Source organism: Scomber scombrus, chromosome 18, assembly GCF_963691925.1.
Source record: "Scomber scombrus chromosome 18, fScoSco1.1, whole genome shotgun sequence".
NCBI classification, from domain to species: Eukaryota; Metazoa; Chordata; class Actinopteri; order Scombriformes; family Scombridae; genus Scomber; species Scomber scombrus.
In genome coordinates, this window is record NC_084987.1 from 24,126,727 (window position 1) to 24,153,309 (window position 26,583).

The 26,583-nt window shown below is 42.4% G+C and overlaps 1 protein-coding gene across 1 annotated transcript; it reads left to right on the top strand.

Moving 5' to 3' along the window:
* Window positions 1-271: 271 nt before the first annotated feature.
* Window positions 272-22,571, top strand: col1a1a (collagen, type I, alpha 1a). Its single transcript, XM_062439084.1, has 49 exons — window positions 272-523; window positions 2,937-3,128; window positions 3,646-3,668; window positions 4,073-4,108; window positions 5,456-5,548; window positions 7,281-7,349; window positions 7,530-7,574; window positions 8,446-8,499; window positions 8,594-8,647; window positions 8,762-8,815; window positions 8,926-8,979; window positions 9,091-9,144; window positions 9,809-9,853; window positions 9,947-10,000; window positions 10,093-10,137; window positions 10,599-10,652; window positions 11,604-11,702; window positions 11,862-11,906; window positions 12,109-12,207; window positions 12,508-12,561; window positions 12,650-12,757; window positions 13,564-13,617; window positions 13,724-13,822; window positions 13,910-13,963; window positions 14,058-14,156; window positions 14,304-14,357; window positions 14,463-14,516; window positions 14,695-14,802; window positions 14,925-14,969; window positions 15,641-15,739; window positions 15,902-16,009; window positions 16,271-16,432; window positions 16,606-16,659; window positions 16,775-16,882; window positions 16,997-17,050; window positions 17,423-17,476; window positions 17,616-17,777; window positions 18,019-18,126; window positions 18,847-18,954; window positions 19,068-19,121; window positions 19,666-19,773; window positions 19,938-19,991; window positions 20,087-20,194; window positions 20,276-20,329; window positions 20,468-20,575; window positions 20,715-20,994; window positions 21,175-21,365; window positions 21,508-21,750; window positions 21,862-22,571. The coding sequence occupies exons 1-49, from the start codon at window positions 442-444 to the stop codon at window positions 22,006-22,008; spliced, it is 4,344 nt and encodes a 1,447-aa protein (XP_062295068.1). The 5' UTR covers window positions 272-441; the 3' UTR covers window positions 22,009-22,571.
* Window positions 22,572-26,583: the final 4,012 nt, after the last annotated feature.

Genomic DNA, 26,583 nt, shown 5'->3' on the forward strand with positions numbered 1-26,583 from the left:
GGATCATGTTTCCCTTCTGCTCGCCCCCCTTTTTCCTCCTCTGATCCAAACTCCAACCCTTCTGCTGTGGAATTATGGAAGGAGGGACCTGCTGTTTTTTCTTCTTACTTCTCTCTTTTCTTATGGGTTTTTTTTTTTCTTTGAAGGAGGGGTCCATTCTTGTCTTCCCTAAACGTGAGCAACAGCAGCAGGATAATGAGGGTGCGTCCTAGTTGCTCCAGTCACAGCACCTCCCAGTTCTTCAGATTCCCATATAAAAACCCTGGTGGAAAGTGAGTGTAGGCAGTAGGGAGTTTTCTGCTGGGGTCAGGAGGACTGTGAAAAGACAAGCGGACCCTACCCCAAACACCCGTGTATGAGTGGAGTGTAGCAGAAAAAGAAAACACCCCCAACTTTTTTCCTCTCGCCTCAAAGAGTCTACATGTCTAGTGGCATCTAGACATGTTCAGCTTTGTGGATTTGCGGCTGGCGCTGCTGCTCAGCGCAGCAGTGCTCCTGGTTAGAGCCCAGGGCGAGGACGACCGTAAGTTTCATCACTGTTTACTGGAGCTTCTCAACCCTTTTTTGTTTTTTCTTTTTCTTTTTTTGTCTGGTTTTGGAAAGTGGATATTTTCTCTTCGTGTGTGGACGGCTGCTGAGATCTAGACAGAGAAAAAGTTTGAAGTAGAAATAAGAACTTTGATGCGCACTGATGCTTTGTCTCCACTTAGAGACAAAATAGATAGACAGGCAGACAGATAAACGTATGTAGTATAGAGTGTGCGTGATGCATTGGGCATCTCAAGAAGGCCTCTCTCTCTCTCTCTCTCTCTCTCTCTCTCTCTCTCCTCTCCTTGTGTTTGTCTGTCTCTATCCCCCACCCCCCTTCCATGCATGCTGAGCGAGTTGCTGCAGGTTTTCCAGGTTTTCCTCCAGGTGAGGGTTTTCTATAGTAGGATTAGCAGAAATGCACATTTTTTCAGATTTCAATCCAAAAAGTATTTTCAGAAAAAGTAGCTTTTTTCTGACTTAAAAAGCTTGCTATCCTCTCTCATTTTACCAATTGGACACCCTTTACAAACGCTGCATGCACCCGATGAACTCAGCCTCCCAAAGGCTGACCACAGCCTGAAAAAGCTGGTTAACGCGACAGTTATGGATTTATGATTGGAGAAAAAATAGCCTTTAAAAGGCTTGCCCCTCTCTGGCTGCACGCCACCAACAGCAGAGATTTGTCCGCTTGCAGCAGACACGAGTCAGATAGGGAGGCTTTTCACAGGCCTGATTGATGTGGCAGTGTAATTTGCTGCCTGAGGCCAAGTGTTGAGTTGGCCAGGTGAGCAAAAGAGAGTCACACAGGCAGAAAACACAGAGAGAGGGAGAATAGGAGGTGAGCAGGCGTATTCTTGTCTGCTAGAAACATTTGACCTCTCCAGCTTCAACTTTAAAGCTTACAAAAGCTCAGATGTATTCAAAAGGAGCATAAAAAGAATTTGCACAGTATATGTTAATATCAGCAGAGAAAAGGCCTCTGTTGGTGTTCAGACACAAACATTTTCATCCTGTAAGAAGACAAAGAAAATCAGCTCAGCTCTGGAAACAAGAACCAAGGAGCTCAAAATCAATTTTTCCAGATGTTCTTCTAGTCTGGAAAGGAGTCAGCTGTCTGTCTACCTGCCTGTCTCTCTGTCTGTCTATCTGAAGCAGATGTGGTTTGACCCCTCTGAACGGTCTCACAGCGCCACCCAGAGGCTTTTCTCTGCACCGGCAGACACATCTGGCCGCCACGTCCTCCACACCACCTCCTCCCCCTCCCTCCCTCCTCCTCCTCCTCTTCTTTCCACTCTTTTTTTTGTTTCCTCTAATTGCAAACACATGCGGAGTGTTTCCACCAGCTGCTGCCAAGCCAACAGTCTGCAGAGCTGCTGCTTTTCCCTCTGAGCTCAGCACTTTGGCACGCTGGGAGATTTACAAACCCTAGAAGGAGCCCCAATTTGGTTTTAGGTTTGCTGAGAAATCCAGAGCAGCAGCAGCAGCAGCAGCAGCAACGATGGAAAATGTGACTTTGAGTTAAAGCAGAGGAACATCAGCGCTGCTGTAATTCCTGCTGTTAGGAGGAAGTTTAATCACTTGCAGACGTGTTTGCTCCTTGCGTAACCAGCGCCTTGCTGTGCGTAACGATAGAGTGATATGCATCCATCGGTGCCCTCTCTGTCACCTCGTCCTGTCCTCTTTCTGATCCGATTCTGAAGCCACCAAACTTTTCCTAACACTCATTTCTCACTTTCATATACTGCTTGAACTCTTTCTGCTGTTGTTTTTATGAGCCTGTTTCACTTTTTTTCGTTTCTTTTGGTATTTTTCTCAACATAAAGCATTCACACTTTATGTTCATGCATATAGCTCTGTACACAACAAAATATAGACCTGTGTGCGTTATAAAAAAATGTATATTTCTAATTATATATAAACTATGTTCTGATTTCCTTTTACTTAATGCAATGTGGGTTTTTTAGCTATTTGAATCATTGTATTTGTTAAAAACACCAGTAAAATGATAGTTTGTGTATATACTAGAGTATCACAATAATGATAGATGCAGTTTGTATCAAGTTAAACTTGTTACATTTTCTTTTCATTCAATTTTTTAGATTTCCTTCTAATATATAGAGTCTTATATTTCTCTGCCTGTATGTGTATTTCTGTCATAGCCTACTTTCGGGGACACATTTTAGACTAAACACAAGTTATTTGAGAACAGTTTGTTTAATTAGCAGTGGGACCCAATTGTTACAACGCTTATTTCTTGTGGTCAGTGGTTATGGTTAGGGTAAGCCTCCAGGAAGCGATTATTAGTCTATGCAAATACCCCCAAATGTATCTTAAATAAGCTTGAGTGTGTGTTTGTGTGCGTTAAGGTGTCTCACCTATCTCTGTCTCTGTGTCGCCCCCCTCAGGCACAGGCGGAAGCTGCACCCTGGACGGTCAGGTGTTTGCGGACCGGGATGTTTGGAAACCAGAGCCATGCCAGATCTGCGTGTGCGACAGCGGCACGGTGATGTGCGATGAGGTCATCTGCGAGGACACAACTGACTGCCCCAACCCCATCATCCCCCATGATGAGTGCTGCCCCATCTGCCCCGATGATGGTACACACACACACACACACACACACACACACACACACACACACACACACACACACACGCACACGTTTTCTATTTCTTTCTTTCTTTTTCCTTTATGTTTGATCACAAATGTTACCTGCCTTTACTTTTATTATTATTTTGATTTTTCTCCACCCTGTTTTTTTCTCTGCATAATGTAATTTTTCCTTACATAAAAGGAAAATCCAAATCATTTAAAAACTTCACACTTATCGTTGGATTCCAAGATGAGATTACCTGACCCCATCAACACCCCCCTCTGACCCAACACCCCCCATGACACTCGTGCACACACACACAGACACACACACACATCAGATTGACACTTCATTCTGCTTCCTGTGCTCATTTTACAATTATTTCAAAATTCTTTTAGATTTAGACTTATTGCTCTACATTTTTTTATTTCCACATCGATATTTTTTGTTGGTTTATTTAATTATTTAATTTAATTATCTAACTTGACATCTCTCTGTCTCCCTCTCTTCTCTCTCTGCAGGTCTCCAGGGACCTCAGGTTGAGGTAATTATCATTTCATTGATTTATCAACCTTTCAAATGATTAGTCTATATATTAATAAAATAGAAATAGTGTTATCTAGTTTTTATGAATTGCCCTTCATATACAGTATATATATATCATTATCATCACCATCACCACACAAACAGAGTGATTCAATGAAATAAAAATACTTGTAGCTATTGAAAATAACAGTGTTGCTAGATTGATCAGATATTTTAACACATGAAAACCAGCTGTTAGATGTTCAATATTTAACTAAATCCATATATTGCTGATTGTTGCAAAAAATATCAGACACAGTTAGTTGATTGTGCTTTCATTATAGTCTGATATATTCATTACATGAGTTGGTTATCAATCATTGACAACACTCTTTTTTCTTTTTTTCTTTTTTTTACTCACAGGGACCCAAGGGAGAGCGTGGACCCAAGGGAGACAGGGTAGGTTCACACTCTTTTCCTCCTTCTAATTAACTTGTCACTCTTTTTAGTTACTGTCTTGTCACCTGAATGCCTCGCGGTGTGTTCACAGTCTGGCGCTGAGCTGATTCTTGTGTGTTTATGTTGGAGCTGAAGCGGCTACACTTACACAACAACAACAACAACAACAACAACATGTGTTTCCATTGTGTCTCAGTTCAAGCAGTGGTGGAAACAGGAATCAGATTCTTTAGTCTAATACAGCATTGATCTTACTTACATTGGCATTTGGGGGGAAAAGGCTTAAATGCATGTAAACATTTGACTGTTTGGTAGCTTAAACTTCTGGGAAGGTGTCATATTTGGCATTGTTTTTAACGATATAGACTTTTTCTGTTAAGTAACTACAGGTTAAAGCTTTTAAGCTACTTAAAATTTCCAATTCTGTAACTTCTAACTTTTACTTCTGGATTTTATTTGAAATTGCTTGTTTCTATAAATCAATACAACAAAGTGAACTAAAGCGAGCAATTTGGTTCAGCAGAGTTTGTGACTAATGAAAGCAGTGAAACGATCAGCTGCTCTGAAAACACGCTGAGATCATGTTGAAACCTGCACACTGAGGCTTAAAGTGTTTGGAGCAGGACAGGAAGCTGTGGGAAAACTTAGAAACTGTGAAGAAGAGATGTTTTTGTCCCACCGAGGCATAAACTGTCCTATTTTTTTAAGGCTTCATTTTTCATACAAAACACTACAAAAAATGAAATTCTCAAAAGATTTAAGGTGGCTTTGTGTGAGTGCAGCCAGGTTTTGGATTGTGTTTGCAGTGGTGATGGCACTTCCATCTAAATAGATGGAGACTCACTTTTTCTCAAATTTGGATTTGATTCAGATATTTGAGACATTTTTGGGTTTGGTTAACTCTCCTGTAGCTCAGTTGGAGAAGGTAAATAGAATATATGAAAGGCAGTGGGTTTACAGTAATTATCATTAGTATTATTTTAATGTATTTATTATTTTATTTTTTATAAAAGTGACAGTTTATTTAGGGTTTGTGATGATGATGTCACAAAAGGACAGAACAAGTCACTTATTGACAGTTGTTACCCAGCTCCATATGTGGGTCTTGGTTGATCACACGGTCAGTCATACACAGTCCAGTCTAGGTAGCATCTCCTCCAGGTTTTACTGCTGCCTCCATCACTCTGGGGAGCAACTGAGCCTGTAAAGACACAAAAAGGAAAATTAAATCTTAAAATCATGTTTTAGATTCAGAGCTCTGCATCCCGATGACCCTTATTCTGGCTCTTGAGCTTGACCTTTCTCTCTCTCTCTCTCTCTCTCTCCCTCCCTCCCCCACAAATACAGGGCCCTGCTGGTGCCGCTGGCAATGATGGTCAACGCGGCCAGCCTGGACTCCCTGGACCTCCCGGCCCTCCTGGACCCCCCGGCCTTGGTGGAGTAAGTCATGAGTTTTTCTTGTATTTTTTTGTATATGACCGTTTAGGTCTAAATTGACCAGTTATAAGCCAATCAGGGCTGGAGGCAAAAGTCACATGATTCATGCAAGTAGGTAATTTGTTGGATACAGGTGTGGCATCACTTTTTCTGTGGTGGTCAGACAAATTGAGAATACTCATACTACCCATCATTAGTATCCAACCATCCGTAATTGCTTCATAAGATAAGATAAGATAAGATAAGATAAGATAAGATAAAATAAGATAAGATAAGATAAGATAAGATAAGATAAGATAAGATAAGATAAGATAAGATAAGATATCCCTTTATTAGTCCCACAGTGGGGAAATTTCCTCTAGGTTGTTCAACTGAATGTTGGTAAAGTGAGAAATTTCCAAAAGTCGTTATAGTTCACTTTGATAAATGGCATCAAAATGTGTCAGTATAAACCAAACAGAGCATACTCAATGTGAACATAGCTTCAGAGAGGACATGGAGAGTGGGAAAATAAACTTGAAGATTTATCACAGGATCTAGTTTTGGCTTGAAATGGCAACTTTAGCTTGGAGCTTGGCTGTAAGTGTGGGGTCAAAAGGTCAGAAGTTCATTAGGGTTGTGGATGCTTGTTTGATCCAACAGATGACAATCAGGCTACTACATGTGAGCACGCTAGGCTAACATTTTAATTTAGCATACTGTGATTCAGTTAACCATTGACCTCCATCATCACTGACTTTAGCATACTGAAGCTGCATTCATATCCTCATTCTAGTTTAACTCTACTGAGCTAACATTCGTAGTCAAATTTTAGCATATAAATGTAAAATTTACCATTGACTTACATGCTAATTCACCATGCTGAGCTGGTGAATTAGCATCCCGGTTTAGCATCCAAATCAAATTTAGCATGCTTAGGTAGTATCTGAATTTCATTTAGCATACTATGATTCAGTTTACCATTGACCTCCAACTTACTAATACTAAAACATCATCAATGTCAATGACAGATTTCGATGCTAATTGTTCAGTCTAAGCCAACAGGGACTCCAAAGCCAGCTTTAGCCTGGATTTACCCCCCTGATTGCAAATTATCCATCCTCAGTGTGATCAGAACATCGATAGCATTCAAAGAGATTTCTCTGAGCTCAGAAGTACAAGTGTGAGGAGTGAGAAGGTCAGAGGTTTGGAAATGAAAGCACTAAGCATTTTGTTCATTATTTACAAAGGTAATGAAGGTAATTTACAAGGTTCAAAATATCACAAAGATTAGATTTGGATATGTTACAGCAGCATAGGAAACAAGGGACATGGCTGTTAGCAACTGGCTTGAGGGTCAGGGTTAGGGTTAGGGTTAGAGGCCAAATTAAGCTATGATAATGGATCTGATAATTTTACCTTTGAGTTGCTTTATGCATCAATCTTAATTTTTGGGATTTGATTGAGACATAATTTAGCATGTTTTGGCTGGAAATCCCTCAAATCTATCATCATATTTTGTTGGAGTTATTGTTCAGGAAATCACTGAAAACAAACCTTTTGGAGAATAATGCACAATACTCAACAACACTGAAAAGGCATTTTATTCGTGTTTATGAAAGGTTTGAATCTAAATTTAGTGAAGGGAATTGACATTTTCAAATGATATGTCACATGACTGATGGATTACAGTTTTCATATTTCAGAATGATATAATTATTTATTTGGTTAATCTGTTTCTGTTTGTTTTTTTCAGAACTTCTCCCCTCAGATGTCTGGTGGTTACGATGAGAAATCTCCTGCCATGCCTGTGCCTGGACCCATGGTAGGATACACATAACACACACACACACACACACACACACACACACACACACACACACACACACACACACACACACACACACACACACACACACACACATACACACACACACACACAATGTATCATTTCTCTTTGAACAATGTGATGCAGTATCTAATCATGCCTATTTTTAATTAACAGGGCCCAATGGGACCCCGTGGACCCCCTGGATCTCCTGGCGCTAGCGTAAGTACACCACTTCTTCCTTCCTCAACTCAAAAATGTTTCAAAGCTGACGCTTGGAGGTTCTAGAAGGAGAGGGTAGTGATAGTATGTGTACCTTATACATCACCATCATGTAATCGCCATGACATCACCGCCCTCTCCTCAGCACCCAACTGGCTTGAAGCCAGTGCTCCATCACCATCCTTTCCTTCAACACACTACAATCCATTTCCCTAATGTAACACATGTAATCTAACTGACTTATAGGACGCAGTGAGAATAGTCCCACTTACAGCTCACACAGAGGCTGAACCATGATAGGTCTGCTTGTTTCAACTTTGAGCGATCTAACATGTCCTTCAACACAATCATACAATTGAAGTACCAGTGAAACAGCATTTTCGTACCTTACATTTATTATGCGACATGCTTCTCACTAGGATACGAGTAGCCAGCATCAGGAAGGGTATTTCAAATGTGGCATAGCTTTGGGATTCTTAAATTTACCAGTACCACTTAAATTAACCGATAAAATCTGAGGAACCCCCTGAGGCTGGCTTGAGTGACTGATTCAGTAGTCTAGAACAGATACGAGAAAGTAGTCGAAGCTACCCAGGACACCATAATAAGTCACTGAAAACCAGTCCTGTTTTTCTCATTTCTGCTGCATTTATTATACTGCTACGGTTCCCACCCAAGTAAGCTGGCAGCAACCACAAAGCAAAGATACCCTTCTGACAAATGTCCTAAGTAGAGGTTTGCGAGGCAAGAGGTCCATATATAACAGTTTTAATTCCGTTTTTATCAGTTACAATAGTTTGAACATATTTGTACAGTATTGGTAGATTAAGTGCAGTAGTGACTGTGTTTTTTTGTGCCCCCCCCCCTACAGGGACCTCAGGGATTCACTGGCCCCCCTGGTGAGCCTGGTGAGGCTGGATCTTCTGTGAGTATCAGAAACACACAAATACACACCCTATATTGCACCTTACTAGTCTGCAACATTCTCACCTTGTGTGTGTACTTGTGTGTCTCTACAGGGTCCCATGGGTCCCCGTGGCGCCGCCGGCCCCCCTGGAAAGAACGGAGAGGATGTAAGTCGATTGGATCACATTCACCTTCTATGACTGTCTCTTTCTTTCAGTTTAGAGTATATATCGACTTATTCTATACTCTGATCCCCTTCTCTCTGTCTCTCTTTATTCCAGGGTGAGTCTGGCAAGCCTGGTCGCCCTGGTGAGCGCGGACCCTCCGGCCCACAGGTAAGCCACCGTGGCAGCACACTCCTTTTTTGTGATACAATGTAACAAACAATAAAACAGAGCTGTGATAACAAATTGTAACCCCCTTTTCTCTTTTTCTTTTTTCTCAGGGAGCTCGTGGATTCCCAGGAACCCCCGGTCTGCCTGGCATCAAGGGACACAGAGTGAGTCAGAGCAGATGTGACCTGTCATTCTCCCCATTCAACGCATTTCAAATCATTAGTAAAGCATCTCCTGACTGTGTGCTTCAACAATATGTCTTACTTTCTCTGTAGGGATTCAGCGGTCTGGATGGTGCTAAGGGAGACTCCGGCCCTGCTGGACCCAAGGTGACTGTCTCTCTTGTTATGTCTTTCTCCCAGACTTGAACTGCTCATTTTTAAAACTGTTCATTTTTTAAATGTAACCCATACCATTATCAGTAGGAGTAATGATAATAGAACTTTGAATAGCAGAATTGCAGAATTAACAGTGGCAGTAGGAATAGAAGGATTGGCTTTGATAATAGTGACAGTGTTAGTACTTGTTGTAGTAGTACTGGATAGGGTTCTTCAGTGAGTAGTATTCTACTTCTGAAAAGTTGGGGAACTCACAAGAGAGATTTTAAAAATGGAAGTTGCTTTAACCGAAAAACATTGGCTCCTACATTTCTCACAATACAACAAATACCATCTGTTCCCATTTCTGCCAGGTAAAATTACACAATCCAACACTGTAATGCAGGTTTTCTGTCGTAAATGTGTAGTGTCCAAGCCCAAGCCAAGATATCTCTGCTTCATGCCATAGTCCTAGCACTCGTGATAAATACATTGACCATTATGTGTAAAATCAGCAGACTGAGCCATAACAAGCCTTGTTATTGTTATGTAGCACATTAGCAGTAGCCATATTGACTACTTAAAGTAATATTACAAATGAGCCTACAGTTTCTAGTATTCTCATCAAGATTCAAGATTCAAGATTCAACTCACCTGCCTGTGTCTGTGTGTTTAGGGAGAGGCTGGAAGTGCTGGTGAGAACGGAACCCCTGGCGCTATGGTGAGTAAAACAAGTGCCCCCTATTACCGCTGCATTTTCCCTCCTTTCTAATTAATACCAACAGCTGACCATCTTTGTCTTTCTCAATCTCAGGGACCTCGTGGTTTGCCTGGTGAGAGAGGCCGCACTGGTCCTTCTGGAGCTGCTGTGAGTCCACGCACACAAATACAACTACTGTGATCATTTAGCCAAACAATCAATGAACATATCAATCAATCATGTTTGTCTATGTGCTACAGGGAGCTCGTGGTAACGATGGTGCTGCTGGTGCCGCTGGACCTCCCGTAAGTCTACATCTTTCATTCTGTATAGCTCTCTTATAATTGTTCTAAAAAACACTTAAGGAATCTCCAGTTTTAAGTGTGAACATCCAAAAACATTTAGCATATGATGGTTCCTGGGAACCCTGTACTCTTGTAAGGATCCCTGTCCTTCATAAGTGTTTTTGAATGTACAGCCTCCTACGACTTCTAGTTCAAAACCCTCAAGGGTGATTGTTAAACAAGACAAACACCAAAAAAAAACATGGTACAGGGTTGTTATGTGATAATATATATTGTTTAGTGTTTTATTTAAAGGTACTATTGAAGGACAGGTTGTTCCTGTGTTTTGTAAAATTTAGTCATTTAAAGATTGGATTTAAAAAAAAAAAAAAAGCAAATCAATATCCTCTTTCTGTGGTGGTACTGACCAGTCCAATCTTCCACACTCGTCTGAATTTTTTTGTCTTATTGTTTTTCCTCAGGGTCCCACTGGCCCCGCTGGTCCTCCTGGATTCCCTGGTGGCCCTGGATCCAAGGTACAACTACGCTCATCATGGTTTCCGCCAATAATCTACAACATCCTCCATTTCCTTCATCTGCAACATCTTCTTTATCTTCCACAGCTTTCACCATGCATCTCTCTTCTCTTCTCTTCTCTTCTCTTCTCTTCTCTTCTCTTCTCTTCTCTTCTCTTCTCTTCTCTTCTCTTCTCTTCTCTTCTCTTCTCTTCTCTTCTCTTCTCTTCTCTTCTCTTCTCTTCTCTTCTCAGGAGGAAACATTGTAGAGGTCATTAGACATTTCTCTTAGCATTAGTGTAGCTAGTTGATCTTTAATTTGACCTTTGACCCAACTGGGGTCAAATGGAGTGGGGTCATACAAGGTCATTCTAGCTGCATAGGAATTTTGTTCTGTGCCCCAGTCTCATCCTACCTACTACCTTTGTGCAGGTTTTGGTATATAGCGGGTTCACACTGGAAGTGACCAAATTAACATATCAATACTAAATACTAAATTTGCTTCATATTTGAGTGCACTGTTGAACGATACTATTGGCAGCAACAAAAATGGAGGAACTGCTCACAATTGGAAAAAAAAGAACGTCATATCTTTGAAAATATTGCATTTTCATTGAGGTTGATCGGCACAGTTTTTGACTATTTCTAGTTAATCCAGTATATGTATACAAACTATGGAAACATACGGTATAACTGTATACTAATCTTTACAATGACTCAGAAATTTGCTCCAGGAATCTTATGTAGTGGCATTTTGAAAACTGACCAAGGCTGTCTTTTTTTTAAACTTGAAAACGGTGTTTCCTAATATTATAATCCTCTCTTCTCCCATTGTAATATGTTATTTCTGCAACTTTTGCATCTTTTCTGTCATACTAATATTACTCGGTCCTACACCATGACAGATTAAATAGTCACTGTTGGTTTGGACATGATTATCTGACCGTGTTTCTTTGTTTCCCTTCTACCCAGGGTGAAGCTGGTGCTCAGGGTGCTCGTGGAGGCGAGGGTCCCGCTGGAGCCCGTGGTGAGCCCGGTAACCCCGGACCTGCTGGTGCTGCCGGCCCATCTGTAAGTGCCAACAATAATCCTCTATGATGGACTGTTTAGGTCCTAGAAGAGATCATTGTCCTACTCTCTGTGATGATGTAATAGCACCTAAATCATTCGAAAGAACCTCCTGGCTTCTGGATTGTTCTTAAAAAACTCTTCCCTTCTTTCACCTTACAGGGTAACCCCGGAACTGATGGAGCCCCCGGAGCTAAGGGAGGCCCTGTGAGTAACTCATCTAAAATATTTACTTTTACAATATAAATATATCTGGACTAGAGGTTTAAATCCCTTTCTGGGTCAAAAGTTTGAGAGAGACATTCATTTAACTAGGGCTCGGGTTTCACAGGCATCATAGCCATAGAGTATCATTACTGCCAATGAAGCAGGATGTGACTATGTTGTTGCTGTGTGCTGCCCCCTGCAGGGTACTGCTGGAAGTGCTGGAGCTCCAGGTTTCCCCGGACCCCGTGGACCCTCAGGACCCCAGGGTGCAGGTGGTGCTCCCGGACCCAAGGGTAACACTGTGAGTAAAGCTTTCTGAAAACTAATCATAGCCATATTATCTTAAATCTATCTCTGTAATGGACATGGTTAAAAGTGAATAAATATTGCAGAATCAAAACTTTCACCAAAATATTCTTGATGACAGGAAATAAAACATATTACTTAAATTTCCTGCCAGTTTGCTTTTAACAGCTATTTATGTTGTTGATTTGTTACTGAGATCTGTCTCAGTTATTGTTTATTGGTCACTGACCAGTTATTACCTGTTGATCAATTGGTTTTGTTTGTTTATATTTGCCTATTTACTTGTTTCCCTCAGGGTGAGGTTGGTGCCCCAGGATCCAAGGGAGAGCCTGGTGCCAAAGGAGAGGGTGTAAGTTCACTACAGTCAGCATCTGTATGAGCACATGTATGTAAAAACATTCAGTTTCTTATGCTGCCTATGTGTTTGAATTGTCCAGGGTGCTGCAGGAGTTCAAGGACCCCCAGGACCTCCTGGTGAGGAGGGCAAGAGAGGAGCTAGAGGAGAGCCTGGTGCTGGAGGATCCCGTGGAGCTCCTGGAGAGCGAGTATGCATCTCAACTAAGTTTTACTGTATTTTAATATGTACTGTAATATTCGTAACATTTGTTGTAATGGGGAGGGAAAGAGATACAGTCGCCCTCTGGTGGTGGCATTTTTAACATCTCTATATAGAATTGTGCTTACAAGAATCTCTGTGTCATGAGTCAATATTAGATAGGTTAATAGGTAAGAGGTTGCACTTTTGCGCAGCTACAACTTATTTCAAATTAAGAAACACAAATATGATTAAATATTGTTCTCTGCTATGATCCCAGACACTGCAAAGAGTCGAGGGCAAAGGTGAAAATGTTACTTACCCCTATAATACAAACTTATTGTACATTACATTAGCCACAAATGATGCACCTCCAACCCTGTATTGCCCTTTGCAGGGCAGAAAAAGAGGGACCATGAATTCAGGGATATTTTGTCAAAATCTGATTACTGATACTTGACCTATTGTTCATAATCAATGAAAAAGACCAGGACTAAAATAGAATAGAATAGACTCATTCATTTGCAATTGTAGATACTCATGCTTACTGCAGGGGGTGGTGAAGTCGTAGGCACTCCCAATTTGTCACACAATACATTATGACTCAAAGTGTTTTATATTGATTCTGATAACAAAGCTGTAACTTGCAAACTGTTCAGACAATATTGTAACATTTAACTTAGGTACAGTAAAGTTTGTTTTACTCTTCTGGACACACTGGAGAGTACGTTACAGTTTTGGCATGTCCATTCTGGGCTAGATGTAGTATGTCAACCTTTGTTCACAGAACTAAGTGAGTGTTGATTCTCTCTGCAGGGTGCCCCTGGTGGTCGTGGTTTCCCTGGCTCTGATGGTTCTGCTGGACCCAAAGTAAGTAAAAGACAAATCCACACAGCTGATATGTTCCTCAGATACTTATGTTTAGTTTCCATTTAATGAATCTTATCAATCTTCTCCCTCGTTTTACCCATCATAGGGTGCCACTGGTGAGCGCGGTACCCCCGGTGTTGTTGGACCTAAAGGTTCTACTGGTGAGCCTGGCCGCACTGGTGAGGCTGGTTTGCCCGGCGCTAAGGTGAGCGAGTGAACTGTCTATTACATACATACTGTCATCAACATGATTTATATACTGTACACTAAACCTTTGATGTCTAACCTTTAGGGTATGACTGGCAGCCCTGGCAGCCCTGGACCTGATGGCAAGCTGGGACCTTCTGTAAGTTCAGCACAGTCAGATTAATTTTAATGTCATCAAAACACCTCCATTTAGTGTTAATTTAAATCAATCTTTACTTAATCCATTTTACCAGGGAGCCCCTGGACAAGATGGTCGCCCTGGACCCCCTGGCCCCGTTGGAGCCAGAGGCCAGCCTGGAGTCATGGGATTCCCCGGACCCAAGGGAGCCGCTGTAAGTAATGTTTCTCAAGCTACACAGTATATTTGATTAGATGTTAAGGAACCAAGACATTATAGTCAGTAAACTGCTGAATAATAGCTTACTTAGGAAATGGTCTCCACATCCCCTGTAATTGTGCTTTTCCTTTCTTGTCTGTAGGGTGAGGGTGGAAAGCCCGGTGAGAGAGGAGGAATGGGACCCACTGGCGCTCTTGTAAGTTGTCTACTCTCGGATACTCTGACTCTACTGTACTCTCATGTTTTTCAGTAATGTATAGAAGCTATAACTTGTGTATCTAAAAGCCTGCTGTTTATTTAGGGTGCCCCTGGTAAGGACGGTGACCTTGGTGCTCAAGGCCCATCTGGACCTGCTGTAAGTACAAAACACACACACATACACACACACACACACATCTCCACCAAACTCAGTTGCAGTACTCCTCATAAGCATTGCGGGCCCTCACTACAAAATATTTAAATACACATTCATATTTACGTCTCACTTCTGGTCATTCTGTATTAGTTGTAACATTCCCTCTCTTGCTCCTTAGGGTCCTGCTGGTGAGAGAGGAGAGCAGGGACCTGCCGGACCTCCTGGATTCCAGGGTCTTCCAGGACCCCAGGGTGCCATTGGTGAGACTGGCAAGCCCGGAGAGCAGGTACTGACTGAGATATAGTTAACTTATAGTTGACTATAGAAAATATAGAATAATGGTTTCTAGTGAATGGTAATAAACATTTAAATTTGCCTCTAACACCCTCTCTTTCTCTGAAAATCTAGGGTATTCCCGGTGAGGCTGGAGCAACAGGAGTCGCTGGAGCTAGAGTAAGTCACCCCCCATCATTAAAATCACAGTTTCTCAGCAGTCTGCTCCCAGACTAGAAAAATATCCAATAATGGAGAATCATTTGATAGTTTGACCATTAGACTAGGCTACATACACTGTTAAAAGCTACATGTTGTTGTTCCTGTAAATTTATCAGTGACATTTGCCATAAAAGCCAAACGTCTAAAAGCTTACTTTTGGTTTGAAATGTAGGTCACTGTGGCACAGTGAACCAATTTGGTTTTTTCCCTAGTTTTAGTCCTTCTAGCTGGAGCTTGAAAAAGTCAGTTGAATTTACCATTAGCTTGCCAAGTAGCATGCAGGTTCATTTAGCAAACACATTGATCTTATTCCTAACAGGCTAATGCTAGTTGATAACAGGCTAATGCAAGAGATTGTTTGTTGGCCAGGGAAATGATATGGCTTGTTGTAAGATTACATGATCTAAAACCAAATCAAAGAGTTGTGGAAGTCCAAAATGACTACTCATGTCCTTTATATATAATAGTGCTTGTAAGCTTGAAAACTCACATTAGCTAGTACTTCCCTTTGGGCAATATCATCCACCTTATGGATAAACAATTTACAGTTGGATAGTTTCTCATGATTTGTTTGAACACTCCTGCACTCCCTTTTCAAGTTACCTAACTCTATCACTTCCCTCACTCAGGGTGACAGAGGATTCCCCGGTGAGCGTGGTGCTCCTGGTGCATCTGGCGCTGCTGGTCCCCGTGGATCCCCTGGATCTGCTGGAAACGATGGTGCTAAGGTAATCCCAGCAGAGATTGAAAGAAAATCCCTATGAAGTTCTTATTGGTTTGCTGTGTGACCACATGGCACACAGGTAGAGTTTGGGCATATATTCTCCAATTGAGTCAAAGATCTTCTTTAACTTGTCTTCTCCCCTTTTTCCTTTCCTCTTCATCCTCAGGGAGACATTGGAGCCCCTGGTGCTCCTGGTGCTCAGGGTGCTCCTGGACTGCAGGGAATGCCTGGTGAGCGTGGTTCCGGTGGTCTTCCAGGACTGAGGGGAGACAGAGTGAGTAACCATAACTGTATTCTTCTCTATATACCAGGTATACAGGGTGAGGTCCAACTAGGGACTAATGGTGTGAACAGAGCACTTCCATGATTATCAGATATCATCCACAGTAGCTCCCCAATGTTACCAGCATTAAAACTATTACCAACATCCACACACTGCCATACTCTCCATCATATGACCAGCTATAGCACCACCTACACAATGCTCAGTATTACAGGATCACACCTCACTCTCCCTCTCCATCCAATAACCCAGGGTGACCAAGGAGGTAAGGGTGCTGATGGAGCTCCTGGCAAAGATGGCCCCCGTGGTCTGACTGGACCTATTGGACTTCCTGGACCTGCTGGATCTACCGGAGACAAGGGAGAGCCTGGCCCCTCTGGAGCTGTTGGACCTTCTGGAGCACGCGGATCCCCTGTAAGTACCTGTTTGTCTGTCCCTTCACCAGAGCCATAAGTTCTGCTCATGTTATTCAGAACATTTAGGAGAAGAGGATGACATTTCAGTTTAATTTACTCCAGTTTCACTATCACTGCTTTAACTTATCTTGACATCCTTGCCTCACTCTTCTTCCTCCTTGTTTTCCTCAGGGTGAGCGTGGAGAGTCCGGACCACCTGGACCTGCTGGATTTGCTGGACCTCCTGTAAGTCACTTCTTCGTGAATGCCCTAGCTTTGTCCACAGACTGTTTTTCTTTTGCTTGGAGATTCAACACAGAACTTACTGAGTAATTCATTTTTCACCACCATTCGATCTCAGGGTGCTGATGGACAAGCTGGTGCTAAGGGAGAGGCTGGAGATAATGGTGCTAAGGGAGATGCTGGTCTCCCTGGCGCTGCTGGACCCACTGGTGCTCCTGGACCCCAGGTTTGTCAAATTATTCACTCAACCATTTATGATATAGAAAATGCAGTAATTTATGGATACATTGCCCGCTCCTGGCTTGACCATGTTGACTGACAATAAACTGTGTTCTTTTAGGGTCCCGTTGGAAACACTGGTGCCAAGGGAGCTCGTGGTGCTGCTGGACCTCCTGTAAGTTACTACTCTTGTTCGACTTAGACCTTCTCATTCACTGTTAAATATACACGGATACCTACTTGTCTGACCTCAACTTCAATTCTTACATTAGGAGCATTACAAGCAGAAGTGTAGAGGTCAGAGTCACAGTGCCCCTGACCATACTGGCATAATCATGCAGTGATTGTATGAGCTGAGCAGAGAGAGTTGAAAACAATTAGGTGTAGTATAGAGACAGTCCAATACTAGGGATGTTTTCATTTAGATATGTTACTTGGATGGTTAAAAGTGAATTTTTATCATTTGTTTTAGTTTTTTTAAATTATTTTGATGCAGTCATTATTTTCCTGCCTTTTTCAGCTAATGGACATTTGTCTTTTTCCTTAGGGTGCTACTGGCTTCCCTGGTGCTGCTGGCAGAGTTGGACCACCTGGCCCCTCTGTAAGTCTTCATCTATTGTTATTAGCAGTGATACTGCTTCACACTTTACTACTCATTGACCATAGTTTATCTTATTCAGAATCACTCCATGCAAGTTGGCCTATAGCAACATTTAGTATTTTATCCCTTCCCCCTATAGGGCAATTCTGGAGCTCCCGGACCCCCTGGACCTTCTGGAAAGGAGGGACCCAAAGGAAACCGTGGTGAGACTGGACCTGCTGGTCGCGCTGGTGAGATTGGTGCTTCCGGACCTCCAGGATCTCCTGGTGAGAAGGGTAGCCCTGGTGCCGATGGTCCAAACGTAAGTAATCTTTACAGCACAACCTCACAAACTGAAATATTACCATAATGAGGCCCCTACCTTAACTGATCAAAGAACCAAATTATTTGTCGCTAATAAATGGCAGCCTGATTTGATACTGACTAACTTAACCTCTATAAGTAGTAGCAGTAAATGACTATATGAAGTCCATGTTCAGGTTTTGGTTTGTGCCAGTTTACACATTGAAGTTTAATCACTCTCTCCTTCTCGCCCCCTGCAGGGTAGCCCTGGTCAGCCTGGAAGTGCCGGTATTGCTGGACTGCGTGGTATTGTTGGTCTGCCTGGACAGAGAGGAGAGAGAGGTTTCCCTGGCCTGCCCGGACCTTCTGTAAGTTCCCATTGTTACAAATTTACAAACTGTACAGGAGATCTGATGGAACCAGGACAGAAAACTCAAATGTCTTTAATTAGTCAATACAATGTTACAACCAAACATGACTCCTAAATAGAAATATGAAATGTTCTGTACTTCTTGAGGATATGATGAAAATGAAATCACTGAGAATGATTTGGAAATAGCATTCAACTTTGGTTTGGTCCATGAAAAGTGTAGCTGTAGTGCAATGGCAAACCGTGGCACTGGACCCTGGGCATAGCCACAGTTCAGTCAGAACCCTGGCATATGAAAGTTCATAATATTAAAAGTTTATTTGCCCTAACTGGCTTCACAACAAACAAATATTATTCTGGAAAAAACAATCACACAAATTATGGTATCACAAAGCTTAAATATGACATGTAAACAACTAGGCCTATATTTTCTTGTAAAAAATAATTAAACAAGGAAATTACATTGACATATTTCTTATATGGAATCAAAATAAAATATCTAGAAAAATCATTGGCTACTCTTCAACGACAAAAGATGGATCTAATGCTAACCCACTGTTTTTGTGATTGATTCAATGTAGATTTGATATCTCTGCCAAAAGTAATGTAATGTAGTGGTCTGAAGTACATTTTATCAATAACTTGAAAACATGTCTTGCTGCACCTGCAGTACTGAGCAAGCTAGCTACTGGACTAACTGTGGCTGTGTCACACACAGGGAGAGCTTGGAAAGCAGGGACCTTCTGGCCCCGGTGGTGAGCGCGGACCTCCTGGACCCATGGGACCCTCTGGCCTGGCTGGAGCCCCTGGCGAGCCCGGACGTGAGGTATGAAGACATAATTGCACCTGTACACTAAGGCTTTGTGTCTCCCTCTTCAATACTGGTGAACGCTGTAGGTGTTTACTAATCGGTTAACCGGCTATGTTTTTGTGTTCTAGGGAGCCTCTGGTAATGAGGGAGCACCTGGTCGCGATGGCGCTGCTGGACCCAAGGTGAGTTCAGATGACATCATTACTAATTGATCAGTACCAGACAGCTAGTTCAGTCCTGATGGAGAGTTTGCTAGGGTAGGTTTACTTCCAAATGGAGGTGAACTTTGTCTATAGCTCCAACCTCTACTACATAACTGAGTTTGAGAGGAGTCAGCTGTACTGACCAATAGCTAAATAAGCAGCCTGCAAGATCATTTACCAAGCAACATTCTAACACATAATGGTTTCTGCTAAATACAGTGATGTTTGAAGTCTCCAGTCAGGAATGGAACAATGTCTGTTAAATTCTGTTGAGTTGGATAGAAACACCATCATCAGCTGTTGTCAGAGCTGATGATCTCCATTATGGCCACCAGAATGTTGGAGTATTGCTTTTATTTCTATAGACTAGACAGTGAGATCCTAAAGGACAGATATTTGGTTTTATGTCTTTTTTTTCTTCTTTTTTTTTTATCAGTGAAGCCCTGTAGAACTGGACAGGCCATAGTAATAAAAACAGAAACTACAGCTAGTGAAATAAAGTGATATTGTGCTTGCAATTTAGGGAGACCGTGGAGAGAGTGGACCCTCTGGAGCCACTGGTGCCCCCGGACCCCCTGGTGCCCCTGGCCCTGTTGGACCCGCTGGAAAGACCGGTGACCGTGGAGAGACTGTGAGTGGCAAAACCATCCCATTCATTTTTCAGTTTAGTCTTTTTCTGAAAGTATCAAACTCAAGGTTATGCTGATGAAAACTTTCCATCGATATTAGATCTATTGAAGGTAAGAGCATAGATTTTGTTTCACTGCAAACTGAAATTAATTTTCTTTGTTTCAGGGACCTGCTGGCATCTCTGGCCCTGCTGGCCCATCTGGACCTCGTGGCCCTGCTGTAAGTAACAACACCATTAATAGAGCACTATAACTGATGGAATACAGTGCAGAAGAAGGCAAAACCAAAACTGTTCATTCCCCTCCTCCAAACAGGGAGCTCTTGGACTTCGTGGAGACAAGGGAGAGAGTGGAGAGGCTGGCGAGAGAGGCATGAAGGGACACAGAGGATTCACTGGCATGCAGGGACCTCCTGGACCTTCCGTATGTTACTTTACACTCACGACCACACATATAACACATATAATGTGCTCAAATTTCAACTAATGTTTTCTGCACCCATAGGGACCTTCTGGAGAGTCTGGACCCGCTGGTGCTTCTGGACCCGCTGGACCTAGAGTGAGTACATACTACAATAAATCTTTAACTGCTCCAAGCAATTTTACTTGTTTTGTATTTGCTGTTTTCCATTTCAAGAGTGTTTGGAGGGACTTTGACATTCAGAGAATTTAAGATTTCCTGCCATGCTGTTTGCAGGGCCCTTCTGGATCTGCTGGTTCTGCTGGCAAGGACGGTATGACTGGCCTGCCTGGACCCACTGGACCTTCTGGACCTCGTGGACGTTCTGGAGAGATGGGACCCGCTGTAAGTCTACTTTATTATCTTCCTATCCGTCCATTCATCTGTTTACTTCGTGAGCACCTTTGGGGGCACCACAAAGCCTGTACCAGTAATGATTTAAGCAAGATCTTCTCTTCCCTATCATTCCCTTCTCATCTCTTAGGGTCCTCCTGGACCTCCTGGACCTCCTGGAGCACCAGGTGCCCCTGGCGGTGGATTCGACCTTGGCTTCATTTCCCAGCCCCAGGAGAAGGCTCCCGATCCCTTCCGCATGTTCCGTGCTGATGACGCCAACGTTCTCCGTGACCGTGACCTGGAGGTTGACACCACTCTGAAGAGCCTGAGCCAGCAGATCGAGCAGATCCGCAGCCCCGACGGTACCCGCAAGAACCCTGCCAGAACCTGCCGTGACCTCAAGATGTGCCACCCTGACTGGAAGAGCGGTGAGTTAATTGAAGGGTACAATGGCACTGGCTTAAGTGACCCAACACAAAACCAGGAGTGATGGAATATTTCCTGAACAGACACTTTTAAAGGCCTTTAGAGGAAAATCTGTCTGAAAAACAGATAGCATGCTGTTGTTCTGACTTTTCTGACCTCTTCCTGTACCCTTCATTCTCCAGGCGAGTACTGGATTGACCCTGACCAGGGCTGCACTCAGGATGCCATCAAGGTCTACTGCAACATGGAGACTGGAGAGACCTGCGTTGCTCCAACTCAGCGTGAGGTCGCCAAGAAGAACTGGTACGTCAGCAAGAACATCAAGGAGAAGAAGCACGTCTGGTTCGGAGAGGCTATGACCGATGGCTTCCAGGTAAACACCCCTCCCTCTCTTCTTAGTTTCATTTCTCCTCAGTCTCTTTTTCTGATCTCTTCCTCAACTCTCTTCACTTTCTGTCCCTTCCCTGTCCTCACACATTCAGTCACTAACTGCCCCCCGTCCTCTTTCCTCACAGTTCGAGTATGGCAGCGAGGGCTCTCTGCCTGAGGATGTCAACATCCAGATGACCTTCCTGCGTCTCATGTCCACTGAGGCAACCCAGAACGTTACCTACCACTGCAAGAACAGTGTTGCCTACATGGATGCCTCCGCCGGTAACCTCAAGAAGGCCCTGCTCCTCCAGGGCTCCAACGAGATTGAGATCAGAGCCGAGGGCAACAGCCGCTTCACCTACAGTGTCCTGGAAGATGGATGCACGGTGAGGAGACTTAATGCTTCAAATAATTAATCTACACAGTTACTGTTACTGTAGCTACTCTACTGCTTTGGTTGTTGATTCTAACTCTCCTTTCTCTTTCTTTCTTTTCAGTCACACACCGGTACATGGGGCAAGACAGTCATCGACTACAAGACATCGAAAACATCTCGCCTGCCCATCATTGATATCGCTCCTATGGACGTTGGTGCTGCAGACCAAGAGTTTGGCCTTGAAGTTGGACCTGTCTGTTTCTTGTAAAAAGAGAAATCTGGACTTGAAATTGTTGTTTGTGTGTGTGTGTGTGTGTTTAATTTTTCTAGCAGTCATCTCTCTCTAAAAAAGCCCCAACAAAACATTTTTCTAATGCCATTTTCTGAAAAAACCAACCCCTTGCTCCTGATTCTACGAGTTTCCATTTGGCCGTTGTTCTGATGGTCCACTTCGCCTAAAACCTGCACTTCAACAAGATGGCGGCGATGTGGCAGAATTGCATCGTCACGTTTGGGACCACTACTTTTTTGTTTCTGACTCTTGTTTTTTTTTTGTTTTTTTTACCATCACCAACACCACGGATCCTGTAGAGAAGACATTTTGTTTCACTGGCAACAAGAAAATAATATATGCTTCTGTAAAGTGTAAAAAATTACTTCCCCTCTTCATCCAGCCAAACCAGGCCTCTCTGGAGTTTACAGAAACACACAGGTGACTTTTGTATTTTTATACACCCCTGCGGTGAGTGGAATGAAAGGACAGTCCCAACAGACAGAACCCAATTGCTTTGTACCACGTTTCAGGTGTTGATGAATAAACGGTGAAACTGACAGCCATGTTTGTCTCTGTTGTTCTGCCAACCCCTCCACCTGCCCCAGACCACGCTGGCAACTCTCTCCTCCTCATCCGCTGATGTTGTTGCTGTTGTGATTTGTTTGTTGTTGTGGTCGCTTTCTTGTTTGTTCCTTTCTATTTCTCCCTTTTTCAAAAAAAGTTACATTAAAACCACCAGCAGAGAAACATGGGTTTAAACCTCTTTTTTGAAAGAAAAAAAATCCTATGGCTACCTCAGAAAAGCAAGGAATTCCAGCTGTAAAAAAAAAAGAAGGGCCCAGTGTTTTTGAAGTGAAGCCTGCAGTAGTTGTAGCGGTCAGTGGGGTAGTCGAGGTTTGCTGACACTTTAGCAGAAGCAGAAACAGCTAAAACTTAAGGTGCTATTCTTTCTTTGAGGTTTCCTGGCCATCCAGGTCACTCTGGCATGGCGGGGGCCTTCATGGTGCTAAAATGAAACCTAGGCTTTATCTTGGTGTCCAGAATGAGACAGACTTCTTCTATTTCCCAGATTTGGTCGTTCTGGAAGTGAAACTCTAGCTCTGTTTCTGAGTTCAAGTGAAAAGCGGATCCGCATCTCTTCGTCACAATTTTGTTTTTTAAGTTTTCAAGCCTCCCCTTCATTTTGTATCATACCAATTTTCCGCCACCCTTTCCCCGCCCCCCCTGAACTTCATCCACACATCTGTTATAGTTTGTTTCTTGTTTTCTTGTGCGGAGGGTGAATTTTCTCAGAAAATTGGAATCAAACAGATTTTAAAAATGCACAGAAAGAGACATCAGAAAAGAGTTTGTGAGAGAAGGCAGAAAGACACACCCATGGGGGAAAACACCACAAGGATCTGTACCTATTTTGTATATGTATAATAATTTGAGATGTTTTTAATTATTTGAATGCTGAAATAAAGCATGTTAAGTGGTCTAACATTGAATCCTGCTTACTTCCCTGACTGAATCACTGACTGCCCCTTGAATTAAATCAGCTTTTTACCTGTTATGCAGTGACTGAATGAGGAAACGAGGTGAAAGAAAATCAGCCTTTTTTTATTTTATTTTCCAATGCATATCTCGTTTAGATATCGGGCAGGGAAGTGTGGGAAGAGAAAAAGGTGCAACAATCATCCCATACCAAACAGGAAGATGTCTGTTGGACCGTAGCAAATTTTAACACAACACATTTGGTTAGGGAGCTAAATGAGGACTTTGTCATGACCTCAAATGTCCTTGTTTGCTTAAAAGTTCAATATAGTTTGTGAAGCTTTTTTTTTTTAGAAACACTGTGACATTTTGCTTCTAATTTGACTTATTTTTCCTGATATCTTGATCATTTTGAACCTCTTAGACATTGTTCCCCAGAGTGAGCACTCAAAAGATGGCCTTCTCTCATGTTACCTGCAATTTTGCTCTTCTCTGTTGATTGAAAATGTTGCCCAATGTATGTGGCTACTATCTTGGGCAGCATTTACTATTATGTCTGAGTAAGAAAGGAAAAATAACTGTGGCCTACCTCTCAATTTGATGCAGGTTCTTGTTTGCATTGTCAAGCAATCACAAATATCTGGTGGCATTTTTTCCCAGGCCATTAAAATCCAATGGGAAAATTTAAAAAATTGAACATCCATAATCCAACAAGAAAACTCTAATAATCCAGCATTGATGGTGAGCCAAAAATCATTGGTGCTGCTTCTTTGCGAAATTCTTTTCTCTTAAATAATCCAGTGAGTTCTCACACAGCAAGGCAGACAGTGTGCGTAGCTCAGGCAGCAGGAGTGAGGGCTGCCGGGTGGACCTGCTCTGGGCTCAGCCTTGTTGGCATCAGCTTGGCTTCACAAAGACACTGATTGTCCACCTTGAGGGAGGCAGCAACCCAGGGATCAGCGGATAGGTTTGCACTCCCAGTGGGAATCTGGATTATTTCTGCAAGAATTTGGGTCTTTATTTGAGGCCTGGAGAGAGGAATGTTGACCTCTCCAGTTTCAGACACAGAGGAGGCTCTGTTTGGAGAGAGGAAGGACCTCTGCAGGCGAGCAGGACTCTGCATTTGACTTTACACTGAGGCCAAACATCAGAGGCAAGTCGATGAGGTAAGATCAGGTAAAAGCAGATGAAAAAGGAGATGGAGATGTACATGAAGAAGTGCTGAGGAGCTTTTTAAGCCACTTTAGAGGATCAGTCCAACCATTAAAAAAAAAAAGAAAAACCATAGTAGTAACAGTAGTACATGTTTTGAGATGTATGTCATCATGAAACATAAAAAATATATATTTTAAAAATCCAACAGCAAACTGACTCACCGATAGTATTTGTGGGGACTAGTATCAAACACCAGTACTAGTTAAATTACATTTCCCAGTAGAATTCAAGTACCATAGCTATTCTCAAAATCATGTAATCTGGGGAAAAAATACATTTCTCATGTGTTATCCAGGAACAAAAAAAACGTAGGATTACCTTCTTCCCTAGAGCACCTGTGTCTTCGAGCAAACCAATACTCTTTTTCATATGTTTTTCACCATAGTTAATTGAAATGCAAAAACTCTATTAACTGAATTTCTGTCTCCTCCCTCCCCAAGTTCATCCAACTGTGTTAGTTCACTCTGTCAGTGCAGTGACAGAATCAGAGACCACCAAATGGAACATTCTTCTGATTCTCTGTCTCTCCTGTTGGTCAAGTCAAATCCTTTAACCAAACTTAACTAAAAGTTGAATTTTTCAAAATGATCACTGTGTTTCTTACATTTTTTTTCTCTTTAAATGCAGGTCATTCGCTGAGTAAGGAGGTCCGTCAGGTTCCACCAGCTATCTTGGGACATGATTCTGCAACAATCAGCTGCAGCCATTCATTCAGTTTATACGATACTATATTTTGGTACCATCAGTTTCTGGGTGACCCTGAGCTTAAACTGATTGGATATGCTTTCTACGGTAGTTACACCATTGAAAAATCATTTGGTAATAATAGTTTTAAAATTACCGGAGATGGCTCACAGAAAGCTGAACTTCATGCCCTGAAACTCAGAGATCCTGAGGATAGTGGCATGTATTACTGTGCTGCTGGTGGGCACAGTGACTCAGTCATCTTCTCTGCTCTACAAAAACCCACCAATACCCTCTGAGGAAAAAAAGCACATTTGTACAGAATCTCACCATGGGAAACTGTCACAGATATGCAGCAAACTCTTTTAACCAACACTTTTATTACTGTTTATACCTTCTGATCAAAGCTGGGACATCCCACAATGTGAGCCCAGCCTTTCTTCCATCTAGACAGCTTTTTGTTCAATTTGCACTCTTTTTTCTCCTGTGAAGAGATGATGATCAGACTGCTCATACAGTTAGCTGCTCTGCCGCTCTGTGTGCCAGGTACTGTTACATTAATTCGTGCGTCATGTAAATCCTAAACATTTTTAAAATATTTGCTGGGCTCTCAACAAACGAAGTTCATCAGAGTCCTGGTGCCATGATCGTAGATCCTGGAGAAACAATCCTAATAGTATTTTTTATATGATCCAGTGGTACAAACAGTCTGTGAGAAGCAGCGAAATGACTCTCATCGGTTTTGCACGATACAACTCTGTGAACGTAGAGGATCCATTCATAGCCTTCTATAGTGTAAGCGGAGATGGGAGAAGTATGTCGTCTCTTCATGTTGTAACACTGAGTGGAGCCAAGGACAGCGTGATGTATTACTGTGCTGCCAGTGATGTATATTGTTGCATAAACTCTCAGCGTTTAACAAAAACCCTCAGTCACATAATCACAATGTTCACCTGCTCTATCTAACCACATGAGCAGAAAACCAGCTTTGATGCAACAGGTTTATAATACAATAGAGTGTACAGTTTCTCTCCACTGATAATATACGTAATATATGACTTTCATGATATTTGCACATACTTCTCATATTCTGACCCATCACAGTGTTACCTCATAATTACCTCTCTATACCAAACCTCTGAACCACAAATCATTCATAAATACCTCATCAGTCACAGATAAATGTGTGATTAA